The 18037-nt window shown below is 45.1% G+C and overlaps 1 protein-coding gene and 2 pseudogenes across 1 annotated transcript; 2 read left to right on the top strand and 1 right to left on the bottom strand.

The window, feature by feature from the left end:
- The first annotated feature begins 3252 nt into the window (after positions 1-3252).
- On the top strand, positions 3253-4065 carry LOC121047299 (annotated as a pseudogene).
- A 2965-nt stretch (positions 4066-7030) lies between these two features.
- On the top strand, positions 7031-7783 carry LOC121047298 (uncharacterized protein K02A2.6-like). Its single transcript, XM_040502426.1, has one exon. The coding sequence runs from the start codon at positions 7031-7033 to the stop codon at positions 7781-7783; it is 753 nt and encodes a 250-aa protein (XP_040358360.1).
- Positions 7784-10867: 3084 nt separating this feature from the next.
- LOC120843184 lies at positions 10868-17131 on the bottom strand (annotated as a pseudogene).
- Positions 17132-18037: the final 906 nt, after the last annotated feature.

Here is an 18037-nt window from a genome sequence, read left to right as displayed (position 1 = left end):
ACTGTCACAACGACCTCATTACAGAAATGTTAAATGCCAACTGTTGGTAAACACGAAAGATTTCCTTTCTTGTTCTGACCCTTTCCTTTCCGTGATACTGTCAGTAGCGGCAGGGCAGACTCCAAATGGTGATACCGTCAAAAGAAACAGCGCTGTTATCTCGGACCTTGTTGGCCCTCGGGCACACGTGTGGTGTATTTGTTAATAAACATCTCATTATCCGGACCCAAGGAATTTACTGTGTTCCAACGTGGCACCCCTAACAAGTCGCATTCATGAAAATGTGGCTCATTGTCACAGTTTTTAGGTTTCCTACGAGACAGTATGCCAAAATCGAAATAATAAACGGAAAAGCATAGACAGATTTTTTTTTAAATAAACATTGGAAGCTGTGTGATCAAGTAGCAACCAACCTTCATAGGTACGTAGCAAATGCAATCGAAAACGTTTACCAGGCATCATGCCAGTCGTCATGCTTGTTCACTGTGGCTTCGGGAATGGCGGCTGGCAGCATTGAGAGCACCGGCCAACCAGTGCGGGCGCTGCAACTGTTGTACGGTCTTGGCAGCCGCATTGCCATGTGGGACACCAGTGCACCCACAAGATGGAGGGACGGGCTCATTGTTCAGCGGGTGCGACACCAGTGCCCCCTCCTGCAATGAAAGGCCAAAGAATATACTGTGACAGCATCCATGAGTTGAGATGTACAGAGCACAACGCAGAAAGAAAAACAAATCATACTACAACTTATTAGGTACAATTCGTTGTTCGACACTTAACTGCAAGAAATAAATGCGAAACAAGTGATGTCATACCTGTGCTGTTTCTTGATATGCATGGAAAATACTGGAGTAGCTTAATGTGATCATCGACAACAGTCGTATTGTAGACACACAACTTTTCAAATCAATAATGTATACTTCTACCCATATTAAATTTGTGCCAGCTTAATCATGCCAGTACAATGCGCTGGCTAACCTCGCAAATAAATGACAATGGTTGCACACTAACATGGACGCCTGAAAAAAGGCATCTGTCAACAACTGGACTCCAGCACGTCTCATGTTCACATAATGGCATTTCTTCGGAGGTTACAATTAAGAAATGAGAGCTGGTAGTCAATTAAACCTGCACAAGATTTTTTTTTCTTCAAAATATTAGCACACAAGGAGATGAGGTGCTAGGTCTAATTGACATAGTCGAAACTCCTACTTAGCGTCACTTCTACGTGCACTAGTGTCAGTTTCGTGCGTCGGGTTTTTCTTTATACGTCGAGGTTGCCTCTCTAATCTCAAGAAAGGGGCCGGAGGCTAAGGTAGTGTGGCGCAACCAGAATGTTCGCAGCGTAATTTTCGCTTGGATATAGCACAACACGCAAAGTAAGTTGTCGATGTCGGCACAAGAATCACCAAAGACAGCGACAATTCACCGTCACTGCCCACCTACGGCCTCGGCAGTAACGTGCTTGACTAGCTGCAGGTGGCCACAGCAAAGTCCCTTGCAGAGTTATTTAGTACACACGTCCTGTCATGTGATTTTGCGAACCTGTTGCGTTATTCGCCCCGAATATAGAAATTGCTTACACACCTGTTGCGTGGATGCCCTGATTCTTCTCGTAGTCTGTTTTCTTCCACTTGGGTTTACCGTTGTCCCAACACTCATGGGTGGACATGCGGCTGGCGTTTATACTTGGTGCAGACTCTTCTACGCGTCAATTTTAGCTTCTTTCGGAGAGTTGTTAGTAGAACGACGAAGAAGCTCCCCTCCTCCGTGGAACCACTCGCCCCTTCTTGTCACCTTCGTTGAACGACATCGTTGTATGGCAAGGCACTCTAGTAGGACTCTGAAGAAAGAGGAAGGGTGAAAGTTTTCGTTCTAGGCGGTGACAGCGAAGCAGATAAGCGGTGAGACGAGGTGAGACGGCGAAGAACGGGCGAGACGCAGAGACGAACGACGGTAGCGAGCTACAGCTGCCTCTACGACGCAAAAGCTGGAGAGCGGCCGCCACCGTCGTCAGACTGGAGAACGCTTGTGGCTGTTTGTCCGAAAACCGGCCGCAACGCATAAAACATGCGTGCTGCGAAGCAGAAATCTTGCAGACTCCCAATTCAATGTTAGTAAAATGTGTCCCTTCAAATAAAATGAACTAACATGTTCATAATTCACACCACAATAATGTTTTCAACTTAACTTTTTACTACAACCTCGTAACCAGACGCCTTTCACGTCTCCTCGAGTTTCCTCGAGTGGAGGAAGTGTTCTCGAGGAGCTCCTCAGCCGAGGGAACGCCGAGGCGCGTCTGTGAAGCCCGATGGCTCCTCGAGTGGAGGCGAGCTGCTTTCCTCCACTCCAGTGAGTCGAGGTGGTGTCGAGTCGAGGCCCGTTTAAGAATACGGCCGTTAGTCTTGCGGTTTGGCCGTTTCGCGGTATGGCAGCGCAAAGTACCTCCCATTCTGAACTGATCTTTACCCCGTGTTTGCTGTCGTTTGTGGCCAATGAAGTGTCATGCCGAATTAGTATTTAATCGCGCAGCAAATGCAATGAGAGCCGTTCTGGCTGCCCGCTGCATACAGCCTATCCAGAACACGCTTCAATGGCGCCCTCTCGTGCCGTCGACTCGGAGTGCGGCAGCCATGAGCGCTCGATGAGCTCACTATTTCTCCTCTAGTTCACGGCCACTCTCAAGCAACCAAGGACGTCACGAGGGAGGTTATTTTTTGCTTGTTTTTGTAATATTAATTTGCCTATAGCTTTTAAAACAAAGGGAATTTCGAGAAAAGAAAAGTTTCACTAAGTCACTACCTTCAGTGCGCTCAGGTTCGGTGCAAATTAAAAATTAGGAAAAAAGTCATTGCAGGGCCCCTTTAAGTCCAGACGCAGCAGATGCTACAGGCGCAAGCATGTAGCCCTCAACAGTGCTTGTACCGCACGAGCGCGCGTGCTTGGCAGCGACGATGAAAGCATGGTGCTCGCACTTATAGCTTCTGCTAAAGGCTTGAAACCACGCTTTAGAGTTAATTGGTGCACGAGTCGGCATTGGAATAAGGAATACTAAAGGAATGGTTAGCTTGATGATATCTGAAAATGATTGTGGCACTGCAGCTGCAAATAATGATGAATATGGAAACATCATTCAATTGACCATCTTTAAGCAGAAGTTAGGCAAACATGTGATACTTTGTGTAATATTATCATGAGCAGTTTTGTTAACCACAACACCTCTCTTTTTAGCACACCTTATCCATTGTGCTGATGGCGGTTGCCGATAGTGGCTACCGCTTCGTTTTAATCGACGTTGGGGCCGAGGGACGGCAGAGCGATGGGGGAATCTTCAAGGTATCTGATTTTGGGCAAGCCCTCGAAAACGGCATCCTCAACCTCTCCGACCTGGGCAAGCTCCCCCGGTGCCAAGATCCTCGACTGGCCCCTCACGTCTTCGTCGGGGACGAAGCATTTCAGCTAAGGCCCGATTTTCTGCGGCCACATCCCGCCAAGGACCTGACCGGGGAGAAGCGGGCGTTCAACTACAGGCTCAGCCGAGGAAGGTATGCCCAGATAACTAGTTGGCTAGCTTATATTACATGTAGCAACAACTGTGACAACATGAATTAAAAAATCTGTCCACATTCATTCTTCCACCCCACAGAAGGTGCGCTGAAAATGCCTTCGGCATAATGGCGGCTCGGTGGAGAATCCTGTTGAGGACGATCAACCTGATTCCATAAAATCTGGATTACGTCATCAAGGCCACGTGCGTGTTGCACAACTACCTGCTGGAACACCGCGAGCATCCCGAAGGCTATGCAGATAAAGACGATTTGTTTCGGGAACACTACAGAAGAGTCCTGGAGAGCGGAAACGTCGGAGGCTTCGAAGAAGCTGCTCTTCTCGATGCAGCCGACATTTTCTCGCAACTTCTCAGATGAGGCTGGGGCAGCTAGAGAAGTATACACCCACTACTTCTCTAGTCCACCAGGGAAGGTGAAGTGGCAGTGGGAGTTGCCTGGTGTAGACAAAGAAAATATCCAGAGAGGTCTCGTGCAGAAAGGTGCAATGATAAGGTAAAGCCATGTTCCAGATTTGGTGTTGGAAGAATCGTTAAGAGCTCCAGTGATGAAAGTGGCATTCAACGTTTTGTAGCAGGTTCTTTAGCAGACAAAACATTAGTTTGGGGAAGTCATTGATTCTTTTGGAGCAGATGCCAACATCAGTTAGCGCATCACTTGAAAATAAAAAAAAAACTGATTGCATCGCTAAATGAGTTCATCTTTGATAATGACTGAAGGTTCTGTGATACTGGAGCATAAAATTTAGAATCTTTTGAAATGAGAATGAATAAGACAGCAAAGGAAGATACAGCGTTTTTTTTTTTTTTTTTGGAAATGAGCCTCTAGTCAGAGAAGGTTCCATTTACAATGGGTACTAAAGAATTGATGAAAAATGAGTCTGAGTCTGAGTGCAACACTTCAGTTGGGATAAATCTTCTCTCTCCTCACTCTTTTGCAGCTGGTAGTTTCTTTAACCTGTGTATGTAAGTTCTGTAAGATGGTTGCAAAAACCAGCTTGTCTATCAACAAGACATGCATCCCCGAAGTTTTATAAACCTACCAAATTTAAGACTTCATTATTACAAACTGCCAAACCAACCACCGCCAAATATTATGAAAGCCTACACTGGTGCAAGTGACATGTTTTTTTAGCGGCGTTGGAACCAGCGAAAGGTGAAAGTCTGATGTTTTTTTCTATCGAAAGCTTCAGAACAACAACCTTGACTACTATGTGTTCGCATATAGACCCACTTTTTTTTATGAAAGCAGTTTTTTTTTTAATGAAGATTAGCTTATCATTAAGACAAAAGAAGGAAAAGTAGACCTGGACTAATACTGAGCATAATTAATGAGCCTATAGTGCTAACCCGGCAGCTCACCCATGTCAGCTGCTGCACCTCGCACTACGGTGCAAAGCGGTGAAGCTTGGCACGTGTCCGCTGGTGAGAGGCGCACGGAGGCATGCGGCAGGCATGATGATTAAATTATATCCTCAGGAGTACAAGACCCTGGTTCTCTCTCCTCACAGCAGTCACCATCGTACAATTTGGCAGTGTTTTCTCGCAACTTTTAGTTCCTCACATCACTGACATTGTCTGGAAATTTAGAATATGTCGGCAATCAATGCCCCAGCAGATCAACCTACCAGCGCGGTTGACGAGTAATCTCAAGTCTTCGTTTCACCTTAAAGGGAAGCTGAAGAGGTTCTTAAGAAAATCGAGTTAGAGGTAAATTCTAGATTATTTTTATTCGTGAATTTGAAGCTCACGTTCGGTTTCCCCGAAGTTGTAACCAAACGTGCTGCAAACCAGTCGTTGTATCGTAGAGTGATATTTCGGCCGCCAAGTCCGTGTCGCTCATGTGGGTAGCGCTTGCAGTTGCAAGCTTGCCAGGTATATTCCCCTGCACTGACATGAGACGCGACGTCTTTTACCTTTTTTGGAAACAAGAAATGCGTGCGTGCATACCTTTGATAGGCACTGGAAATTCTGAAAACTCCTTTCATGATTCAACAATTTGGGAAGGAGGGCTTCTGCGGTAGATTGAAAATGATTTGCTGTAACCTCCGTGCACCAAATTGTAAAGTAATCTCTGTATTCGTGATCCTGGAGGTGAAATGAAGACGATTTAAATGTTTTTATTGAAATACAGAACCGCCCCAGTTTCCCTTTGAAGTGCAGCCGCAGCTACGAGCCAATGGGACTAACCAACGTCAATGGCTTCGTCAATCTTCCTGGCGTGGTCTTTCGTTGACTAAATGAATCAAGTGCAGCCGTAGCAAATGTCCCGTGACTTGTGCTTTTAGTGTGTTCATGTTTTCGTGTGTTCGAGCCTTCGATAGTACTTTCAACCAAGATAAAACAAACTATGTGGCGAGTACAGATGCTCTGAAATCGACATTTGTATTATTTTCCGTGCCTCCTACTTTCCTAATTAATAACTAAGCAATACACTTTTTTGCTTCGCTTATTTTTGTGCAGGTGTGGCGAAATTCTTAGCAAAAATGTCACTGCAGCGCAAGATGTAGCAGACTTTCGATTATGGTGCAAAAGGGCGCCGCACTTCCATCACTGGAACTCTTTCGAAGTCCTAACTGGAATGGCTCATTAAACACGCACCAATTTCTCAGATTCCGCTGTGCAAGCACGGACGCAAATCTTGTTTTACAGCTGTTTTAGCTAGTGATTGACGATTTTGGTGTGCTCAGCGTTGTGAAACGAAACCTATGTTTGAATTTTTCTTGCCTCTTTATGTCAATTTATTTTTTCACCTGTAACATTTCTGTGATGATGATGCTAGCGGCGCCATGCATCCGTGGCGCGAGAATAAAGACAAGAAGTGTCTGGCATCTCGAGCTGCCTGCACACGCACGCTGAGAACGATGGTGTTCATTTCTTCCTGTCCCCCGATTTACTCGGGAAAGCTTATAACAAACTGGCGACGAGGGTAAAACCTGTATTATCTCCTTACGGCAAGCATTAGCCGTGTTCAGCTCCACCATGCCGAAGTACGGGACCCTGGAAGTCTTTGACGGGGAACCAGCGGGCTGGTTAGAGTACATGGAACGCACCGCGCTGTTCTTCGAGGCCAACAACATTCCTACTGCAAAAAGAAGGTCAGTTGTTCTGACGTCCTGTGGTGCTAAAACGTACTCCATTCTGCGGAGCATTCTGACCCCCAAGGCTCCTAACGAAGTGAGCATAGAGGATATTTTTGGCGCTCTCAGCAACCACTTCACCCCAAAACCCTCTGTGGTAGTCACCCGTTGCCAGTTCAACAGCCGATGTCGACACACGGGAGAATCTGTGAGCGACTATGTTGCCGCACTCAAGAAACTAACCGAGCACTGCGAGTACGGAACATTCCTGAATGACATGCTTCGCGACAGACTTGTCTGCGGCATCAATGACTCCACAATGCAGACACGGTTGCTTGAAGAGCCCAATCTCACGTTCGAGTCTGCGATACAGCTTCTACTAGCGATGGAAACTGCGAAGAACGATTCGAACTTGCTAATGAAACAAGGAAAATGTCAAGTGGCGTCCGAAGCTATCAACGTGGTCAAAGAAGCTTCATCGAAGAGCATCACTTGCTATCGTTGTGGAGGGCCTCATTATGCGTCTGTGTGGAAGCACTCGAAAACAAAGTGCAACGCATGCCACAAGACGGGACACCTTGCCAGTGTGTGCAAATCAAGAAAGCAGCAAGGCCAATCCAACAATTCCGGACAGAAGAAAAACGCTCACAAGCGTTCTGTCTATGCTGTTGACAATTCCGAACAGTCGTCCACGAGTCAGCCACCCGTGACGTACAACATGTGGTCACTGAAATCCTCCATATCATCACCTCCATATGTTACTACTTTGGAAGTGGCGGGGAAACCACTTCGGCTAGAAGTGGACACCGGAGCCAGCGTCTCCATCATCGGACAAAGAACTTTGGTAGAAGAATTTCCAGAGCTTCAATGTGAACCTTTGGATGTCATCCTAAGAAGCTATCGCGGTGACCTTTCTAAGGTTCAAGGAAAGGTTGTCGTACCAGTTCGATTTCTAGACAAAGAAGCAACGCTTCCTTTGTATGTCGCACGTGATCAGACTCCTACACTCCTTGGAAGAGGTTGGATCAACGCCGTTGGAATAAGTTTGGCCGATGTGAAAGAAGTTACCACTGCATCCAGCATGGAAGCAGTTCTGAAAAATCACAAAGAAGTTTTTCCGACGGACTACGTACGCTGAAAGGCGTGAAAGCTAAGATCATCATTCAAGAGGGAGCGCGGCCCAAGTTCTTCAAGCCTCGCACGATTCCGTTTGCGTTACAGGACAAGGTTGCTCAAGAACTGCAACGACTTCAGCGCGATGGAATTATCTGTGCTGTGAGAACATCTGAATGGGCAGCACCGATCGTGCCTGTTCTAAAGCGTGACGGCCGAGTGCGGATCTGCGGTGATTTCAAGGTTACTGTAAATCCTGCAACCATTCTCGAAAAGTACCCGGTACCCAGTTGGAAGATCTGTGGGCCAAACTTTCAGGAGGCGTCAAGTTTACGAAACTGGACCTGAAGGACGCATACCAACAGGTGGAGCTCGAGCCTGAGAGTCAGAAGATTGTCACCATCAACACTCCAAAAGGACTTTTTCAATATACCAGACTACCATTTGGAGTATCCTCGGCTCCTGCAATCTTCCAGAGAGAAATGGAAAACCTACTGCAGGATATGCAACACGTCGTCGTATACTTTGACGATATTCTCGTGACTGCACTCAATGACAAAGACCGCCTAAAAATCTTGAACAAGGGCTGCAGCGTCTAGAGGACGCAGGTCTCAAGCTCAAGCTTGAAAAATGCACATTTATGGCCCCCGAGGTGGAATACCTTGCGCATGTGATTGAAGCTGGAGGACTGAAGCCAACGCCAGGCAAGGTAGAAGCTGTCCTAAATGCGCCTCGACCAGTTGACCTCAAGCAGCTTCAAAGCTACCTTGGACTCGTCAACTATTACCGGCGTTTCCTTCCCAACTTGTCCTCAGTACTTCAACCGTCGTACCGCCTGCTCGCTGCGAATACATCATGGCGATGGGGGCAACAAGAGGAGAAGTCTTTTCACAAGAGTAAAGAGCTCTTGACATCTGCAGCAGTACTTCAACACTTTGATCCTAACAAAGGATCATCCTCAGCTGTGACGCATCTCCTTACGGACTCGGCGCTGTTCTTGCCCATCGAGATTCAAGGGGATAGGAACGTCCCATAGCCTTCACCTCGAGAAGCCTCCTACCAGCTGAGCAAAATTACAGTCAGCTTGATAAGGAAGCCTTGGCACTCGTTTTCGGAGTGACGAAGTTTCATCAGTACCTTTGGGGTAACCAGTTTGAAGCCGTCACTGACCATAAACCGCTCTTTGGACTTCTGGGCCTTGACAAAGCCATTGCAGAGAGAGGATCACCTCGAGTCATACGTTGGGCAATTACACTAGCAGCGTACAAGTACAAGCTGGTCTACCGACCCTGCCCGAGCATAGGTAACGCCGATGCGTTGAGTCGCTTACCGTTACCAGTGGACAACTTCCAACTTCCGCGGCCAGCTGATGTACTCATGTTGGAAGCGGCGTACCCTGCTGTTCTCTCCGCCGCAGTCGTTGCACAGCATACCGCGACTGACCCAGTGTTGTCACGAGTGAGACAAGCACTGTGGTCCGGTAGCGATCTCCCAGGAGGACCACAGTGGTCGCCTTTTCGAACAAAGCTGACAGAACTCAGCGTCCAAGAAGACTGTTTACTGTGGGGATCAAGAGTGATCATCCCACTCAGGTTACAAGAGCAAGTACTTCAGTTACTGCACGAAAGTCATCCAGGAGTGGAGAAGATGAAGTCCATTGCACGAAGTCACGTCTGGTGGGATGGGCTAGACCACTGTATCACGGCAAAGCTTCAAGATTGTCGTGAATGCCAAAAACATCACCGTTCCGATCAAAAAGTACAGTCAACCCCGTGGCCGTTTCCAGAACGGCCATGGTCCCGCTTACATGTTGACTTTGGTGGTCCATTCCAAGGACGTTATTTCCTGGTATTGGTCGACGCATACTCGAAATGGGTTGAGGTCATACCGGTATCGTCACCCTCTGCTGATGCTACGATCAAATGCCTTCGGAACATCTTTTCGACACACGGTCTACCAGATATTGTCGTTTCGGATAACGGTCCGGCATTCGTAAGCGACAAGTACAGCGAATTCCTGAGCCGCAATGGGATCCGACGTATGCTGATTCCCCCTTACCCCCCAGCATCAAACGGAGCTGCGGAACGCGTCGTGCAGACCGTGAAAGGAATGCTGAAGAAAGCGTCATCTGGAGATTTTCAGACCAAGATTGACAGGATGCTTCTGACATACAGAACTACAAAGCATTCACTAACAGGTCATAGTCCAGCAGAGCTGCTAATGGGCAGAAGGCTAAAGACAGCCCTAGACCTTCTACATCCGGACATGCGGAGTGAAGTACTCTGGAAGCAGCTGAAGCAAAAGTTATTCTGTGACCAAAGAGCACGCAAAGGCCCTCTACCTCAGCATGGTCAAAAAGTGTTTGCCCGAAATTTCAGGTCAGGGCCTTAATGGCTTCCTGGGGTTGTTATACAACCATCGAGTTCATCATCTGTGCAAGTGGAACTGAGAGATGGGACTCGTTGGAACCGTCATGGTGACCATCTTCGAGAACATCATCGTCCACCTGTGACACCCTACAGAGAGCACGGGGCAACCGACTCCACAGCTGAACGAGACAGGTCAACCGGATCTTCCGGGAACGAAGATCATCATGGACCAACAACAGCACACCATGACATAGGACCTCCTCGAACTCGGGAAGTTTCATGCCAGACGTTGCCAACCGTCCAAACTCCGAGTAGTCCCCAAAAGCTGCGCTCTACGAGAGTAAAAAAGCCAGTACATCGTTACAGGCCTTAGACCATAGTGACCCGAACTTTGACGTCTAGGTTGTGAGACAGTATTGTTGTTTCTTCGTATAAAAAGGGGAGGAGTGTGATGATGATGCTAGCGGCGCCATGCATCCGTGGCGCGAGAATAAAGACAAGAAGTGTCTGGCATCTCTAGCTGCCTGCACACGCACGTTGAGAACGATGGTGTTCATTTCTTCCTGTCCCTCGATTTACTCGGGAAAGCTTATAACAATTTCTTACTTTTGTTAGCTGCATTTCCAGGTATTATTAAGGCTGTTGAATGTATTTTTAGTGAATTCTGTATAGTTTGCAGTCTTTGCTCCAGTTGCAAGACTTTGCCCTCGGAACTGGACCATGTCTTGTCCTTTCTAGTTTTAAGGATCCTCCTCTTTGTTCTGTAAAATAAAGAAAATTTTGCACTTCCCTTTCTTTATTGTTATTTAAATGTTACAAGTATGCAAGCAAACAGCCACCAAAATGCAGCTTGCCAAGACCTTACCCACCCTCCCCCCCCAACGAAAAAAAAATTACCATATTTTCTAAGCTATAGTTTACACTCAGCGCCTAATCCAAATGTAAAAAAACCATCCGAGGTCAGCTCATGTGCCAGGGCTAGCGCCTTAAAAGTATTGTACCTAGCACCCCTTCACAAATCCCTGCAGTATTAGCTTACGAAGAAGCTTGTATCATACATAAAACAACATGAATATACTCTGTTATTCATAAAATCTCATGTCTTGCCACAGTGGACAATCTAGAAAAAAATTTATATAGTCTGCACTGGCTAACTTTTCAACTTTTAGGCATGTATAGTATGGGCACTATAAACCAGAATATATGGCACACACCAGAATTTGCACACACTTGTATGAAGAATATTGGAGAAAACACTAAACATGTGCTAGAAAATGTTAAAAATGTAGAACAAAAAGATGTTAAAACATAGGAAAAATACTTAACATAGGCTTATGTCAAATACTTGCTTTCTCAGACATCCCAAAAAGAAGAAGAAAAAAAAAGCTCTTAGCCATTGTTTGGAGCTCCTGGTATGTATTCTTTTATCAGCTTCAAAAACGCTACTCGCAAGGCTAGGACCTGTGAGGGGTCGACTTGCTGCATTGGGTCCGCCAGCGACAGCAGGAAGTATTCGTGTAAGTCTATCCCTTATAATCTTTTTAGTCTAGCATTAATGTCTTCGAGTTCTTCCGCGACTGCATCCTGCACTTTTTTTGGGGGGTGGGGGCTTGCTTTGAGCACTACAAAAGCTCGTTGCTTTTTTTCGTGGGTTGGGAGCAGTGCTGGGGTTCGCTGGCATCTCAACACATTCCGAAGAGGTCCCATTGGCAGCACTGGAGGTGCATGCAGGGCTGTCTGCGCACTGCACGTCCTCTACGAGCACCGTGTCCACACATCCTCTTGGATCCGGTGCTTCGTAGAGGTCGGCAATACGCTCCAGCAGGTCCTCTGCACAGTCTTGTTGTGTGCCTCGCCCTTCGTCCACCACGGGCACCACCATATTTCCAGAGGTCTTGCAGAAAAGTATTCCAGGGAATGTGTTTTGCACTGGATTGCTGAGTATATGTAACTACCCTTTAATAAGGTGGAGAACTGGGCCAGTTGGTTGACGTTATACATGATGGGGAAAACAGTTGAGGAAACACGGACTACGAAGAGGAACAAACACGACAGGAAAATGCTGTACTTGCAACTGAAGAATTCTAGGTGCAAATTGTGAAGTCCTACCCCTCAGGTCTACTCTCATGTGCCCGCGGCGTCTAAGCCGCACCTGCGCCTTTCCAAGGTCGTCTTTCTCCATTTCCCTATGGAGCAAAGGGTAAATATTTGCAACCTTAAAATTCGAAAACCCACTCTTGACTGGCGTTGCTCCGTATGAGTTTTCACGTACTTCGACCCGCAAAAGTTCTCGGAGCTCGGGTTCAATCGCGTTTTCGGGGCAACGCTCCACCGTGTTTTCCGTACATCTGCGGCGGAATCTGCCTCTACAAAGCGTTTGTGTGTTCGACGGTCCGGAAATTACTAGGGGACGACATTCTCCTGTGCCGGTAATAAATATTATATGCATAACAATATTTATTCCTTCACTAATATTCAGATTGCTCCTCGCTCGCCGGCGGATCGAACCGACGCAGAGGAATTCAGATGATCGCGGCGGCTTTCGGGGGCGCACGGAGGGGAATAGTTTTCTCGATTTCCAGCTCTCATTAAAAACGTTGGCGACGAGTGTGGCCCCGAGCTCGTCCTCTCTTTGAGTAGACAGCATAAATGTGCAATCAATGTGCTATATCGTGTTGAGGACATAGTTCAGTCACACAAGCAATTTGGAGATACCTCAGATTAATTTACGTATCATTCAAATATTCCAGAAAAATCTAGATGTTTGAGTCAAACTTAGTTTTGCACCTAAAAACTCACTGACATTTATCTCCAAAGTCAAGTAGTTCATGGGATACACTACTTAAGATACACTCGTCTTAGTTTGATTAGGAAACGTTAAAGACAATTCGGGAATGAAGGAGAATCAATGTTTAATCATTCCCAGCTAAACTTAGAGGAAAAATGAACTGGTGCATAGGTCACGCGACACATGTTTCCTAGCTAAATATAGTAGGGACGCAATTTTTTTCTGTTAAATTTAGCGGGGAGGCCAAATTACTGTAAAGAACGCGTGACAGGTCACGTGATGTAATTTTCTCAGCAAGTTTTGCAGTACATTCAAATCGGTCTTGAGATCACAGGACATAATTTCGCCGACAAATCTAATAAAAAATTAAATTTGTGCACAGGTAACGTGATTCCAATTTCCCTGCTCTGGCAACGTCAATTTCCTCGCTAAACGGCAGTGGAATGCAAACAGGGACGGACGGACGATCGGACGGACAAACATTTAGGACCAAAGAGTTAAACTAAAAGCACTGCATGCTGTATTAACGTAGATGCAAGAATAAAGAATATGTTAAGTACAAAACGGAGCGCGTTGGTAACAGTAATTAAACATTTCGAAGATACATAGAAAGGGGGGACGGACAACGAAGACTTCCAAATAGCAACAACATTTATTGACCCGAAGTTTGTTTATATAGGTGAAGGAGGGGAGGGTGAAAGACGCTACACTGGTAAGTGGGAAAGCGAAGAACTTCCCTGGCTCTACATCCTCTCCCATCGCTTTCCCACTTTCTAATGTAGCATCTTTCACCCAAGCAATTATATATGCAAACTTCGGGTCAATAAATGTTGTTGCTAGTTAGAAGTCTTCGTTGTCCGTCCCCCCTTTCTATGTATCTTCCTCATGTTCAATTTAAGAAGATGTGTTCTATGGTACTTTTTATGTTATAGGAAGTACAATTCAAGGGTTCTCTTTACTCACACGACATGCTCCTCCAGTTGTGCAAATGATGTAGTCAGGAACTTCGCTTTTCATTTCGGAACTACATTGATCCTTATCAATCAAATCTTGTTTCCGTTCCATCAGTGTGTTTGCGACTCGAAATGTGACGAATCCTGCTTTTTCTGTTTGTGATCCAACGCTTGCTACTTCACTTGATGCTTTGTTTATAGGTCTCTGAATCTCTAGGTCGTCTATTTGTTCTTCGACTTCATAATCGTCTTCATAGTGATACGGATTGTAATATTTTAGGAGTAAAACAAATATTTATCGTAATAATTATTGAAAGCTATAAGAATATTTGTACATCATAAGACCTGATTGGTCGTGCAAGCATGTTTGAAACACCAACCACCGTCTGATCATCGACAGGCGATATGTCATAAAACGCTTTAGAAAGGTTTTCTAATTACCAGTTTAATGTATAAAATATGAAAAGATTCAAAGTTGTGGTGTTGTATCTTATAATGATTCGCGTCTGTGGTAAAATAATAAAATCAGGCAATTTACCATATATTTTTCCCAGCCAGCAAAATAGGGTGTACTTCTTGCAGGAGGATCGTCACAGTTTTTTCGGAAGGCACATTGGCTGAATATAGTCAGTATAGTTGACTTTCGTTTCTAATTTTACCACAGCAATGTCTTTCTGCGAAAGTAATATAGTTTTGAGAAAACCATACTGCGCAACATTTAAAGATGCTAGGACCGTTGCTAATTACGTACCATGAAAAGGCAAAAGTTATTTTGAATCGAGGTGCAGACGCTTTGTACTTCAAGACATTTATCACCTGGGTTTCAGGAGCCTCATGGTATTTTTTATCTACTCCTGGAGATTCTTCCAATTTTCTGGTTGTATTTTCCTGTATATTGGAATCCTTTAGAGTGTTGTTACATTGAGAAAAAGTGGTTCTGAGTGTGGCTCCAAGACGGACTGAAAAGTTTTGAGCATCTTGATTTCTTCAGTTGTAAAGAAACAGCAGAAACAATTACTGTTACCAAATACAATTCGTTTTATATTCAGAAATAATATGCAAATTTTATTTATAGACTTAAGATATACCCCGTGTCCTGCCCTTTGGCTAGAAACAAGAGCGTTATAATTTGCGCCAATTTAGAAATTCTTATTGGTGTTTAAAGGCAACTTTCCTCACCACATGTAATCCGAGTGCATGAAACCAGTGTTGTACACGTTCCTCAAAAAAAGGAACGAAAGCTCGTTCCTCATTCCTTCTGAATTTTGGAACGCGTTCCCGTTACAAGTTCCATATGCGAAAAAGGAACTCGTTCTTGTTACAGTTGAAAAAATGGAACGTATCGTTACATATACGTTACATTCTCATTTTTATGATTACAATATTAAATTAGATCAAACAGAGTTGGGTTTGTAGTTTTTTTATCTATCCCATTAAATGCCAATATACGAATTTGAATGTCGTGATGGAAGGACAGGAGAAAAAACATGCGGAAGCAAGGATTTCACTTAATGATATATTCACGTTTAAAAATCTCAGCTTTGGGCCATATTCATCTTTGTGGTGGGCGCCTCGGACGAGCCAAATGTACTGTTATTCTACATTGCATAAGTGTTTTACAACGACCTCACACGTTTTAATCTAACAAAGTTCCTTGTTCGAACTTAACACTTGCTTCTCGATGTTTCTGTCCGCAAGACGAGCAGGTGAAGAAGAGGGGGCCAGTCTTGAAAACTGCCAGTCCTTCGTGAAGGTTAGATTCGTTGTTCTGTTTTAAGGTGCGGGACAAGAGGAGATGGAATGAAGGTTATTTTTGTGTATATTTTAAGTGACCAATGCTCGGGATACAAGGTTGCGTTCGATGTCTGGTAACTTGTTGTTCTGTTGTAAATGTAGATCTCTTTCTAAGAGTTCAGTGATGGCTGTAGTCGGCCGTAGATTTCTGGGTGTATGAGGATTCGTGGAAGCAAAGAAAGTAGCTGAGTTTGAGACGTCACTCTTTCTGTCTTTTCCTTCGACTAAACGTTTTGGTTTCCTGTACAGCAGTCTCGGGCACTGAAAAACAATTTATCAATGTCCATTAGCTTCCTGCACTCAACTTTTACCAAGAGAAAACCTCACAAAATAAACCCTAAAGCGCCGTTCACACGCTTGCAACCGAGTACTACCAAGAGAAACAAGATCGGTTTTTAATGCTCTTGCGACGTCTTAGGACCAGTCCCACAGCAGCGCATCTGGTCCTACGACGTCGCAAGAGGCTTAAAAACCGGTCTTGTCTTGGTCGGTCCGACTCGGATGCAATCTGTCAACGGGCCTTAAAGCGCCGTTGACACACTTGCAACTGAGTAAGACTCAGGAAGGCAAGATCAATTTTTAAGCCTCTTACGACGACGTAGGACCAGATGCGCTGCTGCGAAGCAGGTCCTTCGCCGTCGTATCTCTCTGTCGTACGCGGTTGCACGAGTGTGGGGGGGCCTTAAGAGAAGTAACAAAAAAGTACCGAGGTCCGAGACCTTGCTCTTCGTAATGATATTGTTTTTATATGTTTTAGAATTTCCCTCTCAGGAATAAATTAAAAATTACCCACCTGGACGAAAAAAAGGAACGCCGTTCCTTCTTCCGTTCCAGTAAAAAAGTAACGAGTTCCCGTTCCAGTTCCACCAATGCAAAATGGAACGCCAGCGTTCCTTCGTTCCTCCCAAAAGGAACGCGTTCCAGGAACGCCGTTCCTTGGAACGCCGTTCCGTACAACACTGCATGAAACGCTATAATATTTTAAACTTTAATCAAAACAAGAATATTATTATCGGGGGTCTGGTCTAATTATCCGCCACAGTCAAATGCTAATTTTTGCAATGCCAAATGTAGAACAGTGTGTTTTGATTTATGCCTCCAACCGGACTGCATGGGCAGTGGCTGAATGACCTTAAAACGAAGAACGGACTGTGAATATCCGAGACAGTAATTAACGTTTATATGAAAAGAAATCACAATAAAAATTTACATTAAAATGGACAAAATAGAAAGCACTTCCCCAAAACATTGTGCTGCTGTTACCACATAATCCTTGCGAATTAGGACCCCTGCGCATAGTAATGTATCATTTTAATTATAGATTGCCCCACCCAGGGCCAGTGCTTAGGGAGAGCCTCAGTACCATTGATGATTCTTGCAGAAAGATGTTTTGCTTTTTGACGCTGCCCGCAGTTGTACTGCGAATCCTTTTCGTCTGTGAGTTTGAGATTTGCAGATTCTGTAATCATCTAGATAGCGAGTCCCATTCAAAGACACAGTTTACGTTGGAAATTGTGATTGCAAAAAAAAAGTTAATATATGGACGTTCTTAATATTCGATTTTGAAAAGTACAATTTTGCTTTCTACAAAAAAACCTTATTGTTGCAGAGTGTATCGCCTCCTAGAAATAGCCGGAATACTTTTTGGAAAGTGGTCGAAAAGTTACAGGATAAAGAGGACCGGAGTCGTTTTCAGTAATGGGATCAATCTCAAAGTAAAACGAGGGCGTTGTTCTTTGCAGACCGAGAGAATTCTAATTCGACATTCTTAGAAAAAGCTAATTGTAGCTGCTACTATGACTATTACTACCTTACCACTAGCTGTTTCACCTAAAATACGCCACGGGCAGTAAGTGCGGTTGCAGTACTACTTAAGAAAATCGAAACAATGATTACTAAAGTTTTTAGTCCACCGTTCCGATGACTCTGACAACAATGACCGATACTTCGCCGCCGCTTTTGCGCATGCATCTTATCGTTATCGAGCATTGTTTTCAATGGTATTTGTGGTATGGGAACGATCATCTAGAGCTCTATTTTTGTACTTTGTGTGCCTATGCAGTCAATTATATCGACATTTTCAGCGACATTTTAGAGGGAAGCGATTTACACGGCGTGTTCCTTTTCTTCAGAAGGTACAGAGGCCCAATTTTTTTTAATATTATCAAGTGAGCGTCGGCCGCCGGGACGGCCGGTGCTGTATCACGGAGGCGTGCGGCGAATCAGGAGAGATTAAGCGCGTGCGCACGAAGCCCTTTCTAGTGGGAGCGTCCTCTGCTAGGCTATTCTGTTGATCGCACACAGCCCCTGCTTCGTAGCAAGGAAGGCATCGCCGATACGTCCCTCCTTCTGGAATCCATTCACAATCCTAATGA

The sequence above is a fragment of the Ixodes scapularis genome, unplaced genomic scaffold, assembly GCF_016920785.2.
Source record: "Ixodes scapularis isolate PalLabHiFi unplaced genomic scaffold, ASM1692078v2 PGA_scaffold1__304_contigs__length_218370807, whole genome shotgun sequence".
Classification (NCBI taxonomy): domain Eukaryota; kingdom Metazoa; phylum Arthropoda; class Arachnida; order Ixodida; family Ixodidae; genus Ixodes; species Ixodes scapularis.
The sequence above is the reverse complement of the archived record's forward strand: the minus strand, read 5'-3'. Positions and strand labels throughout refer to the sequence as shown.